This window comes from Dioscorea cayenensis, unplaced genomic scaffold (assembly GCF_009730915.1).
Source record: "Dioscorea cayenensis subsp. rotundata cultivar TDr96_F1 unplaced genomic scaffold, TDr96_F1_v2_PseudoChromosome.rev07_lg8_w22 25.fasta BLBR01001426.1, whole genome shotgun sequence".
In the NCBI taxonomy this organism is placed as follows: domain Eukaryota; kingdom Viridiplantae; phylum Streptophyta; class Magnoliopsida; order Dioscoreales; family Dioscoreaceae; genus Dioscorea; species Dioscorea cayenensis.
In genome coordinates, this window is record NW_024087817.1 from 1 (window position 1) to 3676 (window position 3676).

A 3676-nucleotide genomic window follows, 5' to 3' on the forward strand; every position below is an offset into this window, starting at 1 on the left:
AGCAGGTGTAGTTGAGGAGGTCGCTGATGAGAGATGCTCAGCGCACGTGAGTCGTTATATTACCTCGTCTGCGATGCAGCGACGGTAGGGTCGTATCGTCCCTGCCCCAAGCTCACTCATTGCTTCCCTTTCGTCTGATTTCCTAGCCTAACACTCCGAAGATGAATAGTACTTATAAAAAGAAAGAATTAACTACACCGAAATCCGGGTACTGACACACGTAAGAACTCAAGGGAGAATCAAGCAGGTTAAAGGGGTGATTTGGACAACGAATCCCCTAGGGTTGTCATTGAGTCCTGAATTTAGGATGAAATGCGAGGATGGTAGTTGGGGCCAAGAGAATCCTAAATTAGCTCAACCCGATGGTCACGGTACATTTGAACCCTAATCCCATACAAGTATTGGGTCGAATCACTTCCAGCCCAAAATCCTCGTATGATTAGCATTACACTCGGGAAATCTCTAATCGAGAGTGCGATACTCAAACTAGGTCCAACCCCTAATTGCTGGAGGGTACAAAAATACCCGATGGTCACGGTGTATTTGTACATGGATCCCCTCTCAAGCCAAGTATGTGTGTCTAGTACAAGTAGATGGTCACGCAACCAAGTACAACCTAGAAGTTGAAATACTGAGTTTCTCATGCAAATCAACACATCAAAGTACACAAGACTTGAACCACAAACTACTAAGTTTCCATAAAAAGAAATACAACATCCAACAATACATCAATGAAGATGATCATCCAAATTACAAACAATCAACGCTAGAGTTCATCATATCCAAATCACAAAATAAGTTAGTGCCTCATGAAGAGGACCACTCGCTACAAATCAAGGAACAAATAAAGAAAGAAAGAAGTAAGAACTACTCCCTCTAGCTTTAGATCCCCTTAGATGGTGAAGATCTTGAAGATTTGAAGAGATCTCCCCTCAAATGATACTTTTGATGCCTAGGATCTTCTCCCTCAAAGTTTGTCTCCCTCTTGGTGAAGCCTTGCTGCGATGAGATCGCGGTGGGAAGAGTGGGCGTGACCCTAGAGGCCCAAGAAAAACTCCCCAAAAGCTCTCCTCTTGCCCTAGAAAATCATGTTCTATTTAAATCACGTCCAGTCCATGCGGGCGCATGGAGCCCGAGTAAAGCTCACGCGACCAAATGCCCGGAAAAACATGTCGGGTGCTACGATTGCTACATACGAGTATTTTTATCTTTGCAGTGTTTTTGCTACCGATGCGAGATTTGAGAATTTCCAGAAGCCTCACGGGCATCCATGCGGACGCATGGAGCCGATGAAACTCCAGCCAAATGCCCGCGAAGAACAATGACACCTTTCAGATTACCTTTACGATGCAGGGACCAAAAATGCCGTTTTGATGTGAATTCATCCGATTTGCACTTTTTGAGCATCGTTTGACTCATTTAAGACCCTGCAACACGAAATAACAATTTAGACATAAAAGCGGGCATCAATTCGTTAACATGTTCACAAATAATACACGATTAATACATATAAAATACATACATTTAGGCGTTTATCACCGCACTTCTCATGCTCATTCAAACATTGAAGGATCAAGCAATGCTGATAGTGTACCATTTTCAAATGCCACTATTCCAAGTGTTGAGGAAACAATGAGATGGTATTGAATCTCAACAACCCAATCAAAAATGTTGTAGGCTTGGTGATACTCAAGCAAAACTATGGTAGCGCACAAGATGCTTTAACCATTGTTTGGAGGTTGCGTATCACAATTGTGAATGGATTGTAAGTATTCACAATTTGACAATCATAGTATTTGTTATGTTCACTATTTATTGCTTATTTTATACTTAAGCTATGGTAGGTTAGAGCCATCTAGCAAATGTGCAAGGATAATCAAAAAAAAGTTTAAGGAAAAAGTTGACTTTGAAGGATACACATGGAAGACAGTGTCACAACCTATAAGAGACTTTTATTTTGAAGAATTTTTGGTATTATTCATTATCATTTCTAATTTATTTATTTTTTTTGTTTTATTTTTTCTTGTTTTGAACATTGAATATTTTTTATCTTATGTAGAAGCACTTTATTTGGGATTCCTCATTAGAGGCACAAGTAAAGGAAGCTTGGGTTTTGAAAGCCTCACAATGATATAGTGATTTTTTGAGAGATATAAGGGATGCAACAACAAAGCCGGAGTATCTAAGTGAGGAGGAGTACAAGCATTGGAAAGTTGTCTGGGATAGACCTACATTTAAGAAGAAACAAGAGATAAATTCTAAAAATCGACGTAGTATTGCTGGGCCATCATGTCATACAGGAGGGTCAATATCTAATGTTGAGCATGGGAAGAAGCTTGTAAGTATAAATATAAGATTTTAAATGTATTGAAATGTGTTTATTTTATTTTTTCAAATTCATGTATTACATGTTGGTAAGAAATTTTAATATTTCTTATTGCTATAGGAATCTAAATTGGGTCGAAAAGCCACTCCACATGAGCTTTTTTTGCATACTCATACTAAAAAACATGATGGGGAAACTTTTGTAGATCTCAAGTCAAAAACAATCAATGTAAGTATTTTTAAGACCGATGACATTTTAATGCAAGTTATTAATTTTTTTCTTCTAAATTTGTATTATTGACATTTGTTTTCAATGTAGGATAAGATGTTGACCTTGAAACAACATGCAATTTCTATAGAATCTGCATCAACAAACTCAGGACCTACTCCAGTAGATGAATTGGCCCTTTATATTGAAGCTGTTGGTGGAGAGAAGAAAAGAAGAGTCTATGGTCTTGGTTCTCAAGCATCTTCCTATTATGGATGCTCTAATTCAAATGTCAATAACTCAACTGCAACATCTACTATGCAAAATAATGAAGATTTACAAAATGAGTTAGCATCTGTCCGTAATCAACTACAAATCCAAGAAGAGCGGCATCAACAAGAGCGTCAAGAAACTCAACAAGAGCTTCAACAAACTCGACAAGAGGTGGCTGAAATGAGGAGGATGTTACAATTACTTATATCTCAAAATCAAGCACCTTCTCAAATAAATCAATCAGGTCATGATGAAGATGTTGATCCTACTCCACCAACTTAGTAGTTAATGTTCTTATCTTGTGACATATTTCTCGTATTTGTTACTTGCTTGTGATACTTTTAAGTTTTAGTACTTGCCACTTATATTAGCTATATGTGCTTGAAGCTATTTTGAATATGAATTGTGTTGTTTTTTAATGTCTTTGACAATGTTTAATATAATCTTTCATACTTGGTTATGATAGATTGCAATTATTATTTTTAGCATATTGTAGTAAAATTTACTGATTATTCTAAATGAATGATTTAATACAGGTTTTTTGTATTATAATTTATAATATAATTTAAAATAAATAATTAAAATTTTGTTTTATATTAGCAAGGGATTACCCAGGGAATAATCATTTTTTTTTTCAAATTTTATTACCCATGGATTACCCAGGAAATAATCCCTAAGTATATTTAGCAAGGGATTACCCAGGGAATAATTATTTTTTTCAAATTTTATTACCCACGGATTACTCAAGAAATAATCCCTAAGTATATTTAGCAAGGGATTACCAAGGGTAGGATTCATTATTGCTACATTCAAATACTAACGAATTACCTAGGACATAATCCCTAGTAAATATTACCTAGGGATTACCCA

At 36.3% G+C, this 3676-nt stretch overlaps 1 protein-coding gene across 1 annotated transcript; it reads left to right on the plus strand.

Annotated features, from left to right (window-relative positions):
• Positions 1-1758: 1758 nt before the first annotated feature.
• LOC120256413 (probable serine/threonine-protein kinase DDB_G0286481) lies at positions 1759-3144 on the plus strand. The gene is made up of 4 exons (XM_039264099.1): positions 1759-1765; positions 2151-2338; positions 2447-2554; positions 2645-3144. The coding sequence occupies exons 1-4, from the start codon at positions 1759-1761 to the stop codon at positions 3086-3088; spliced, it is 747 nt and encodes a 248-aa protein (XP_039120033.1). The 3' UTR covers positions 3089-3144.
• The last annotated feature ends 532 nt before the right edge of the window (positions 3145-3676 follow it).

What these genes read in the sequence shown, in the direction of transcription:
- LOC120256413 (XM_039264099.1), top strand. An exon ending in TTGAGCATGGGAAGAAGCTT is followed by an intron (nt 2,339 to 2,446) that starts GTAAGTATAAAT and finishes TTATTGCTATAG; the next exon opens with GAATCTAAATTGGGTCGAAA. An exon ending in TCAAGTCAAAAACAATCAAT is followed by an intron (nt 2,555 to 2,644) that starts GTAAGTATTTTT and finishes TTTTCAATGTAG; the next exon opens with GATAAGATGTTGACCTTGAA.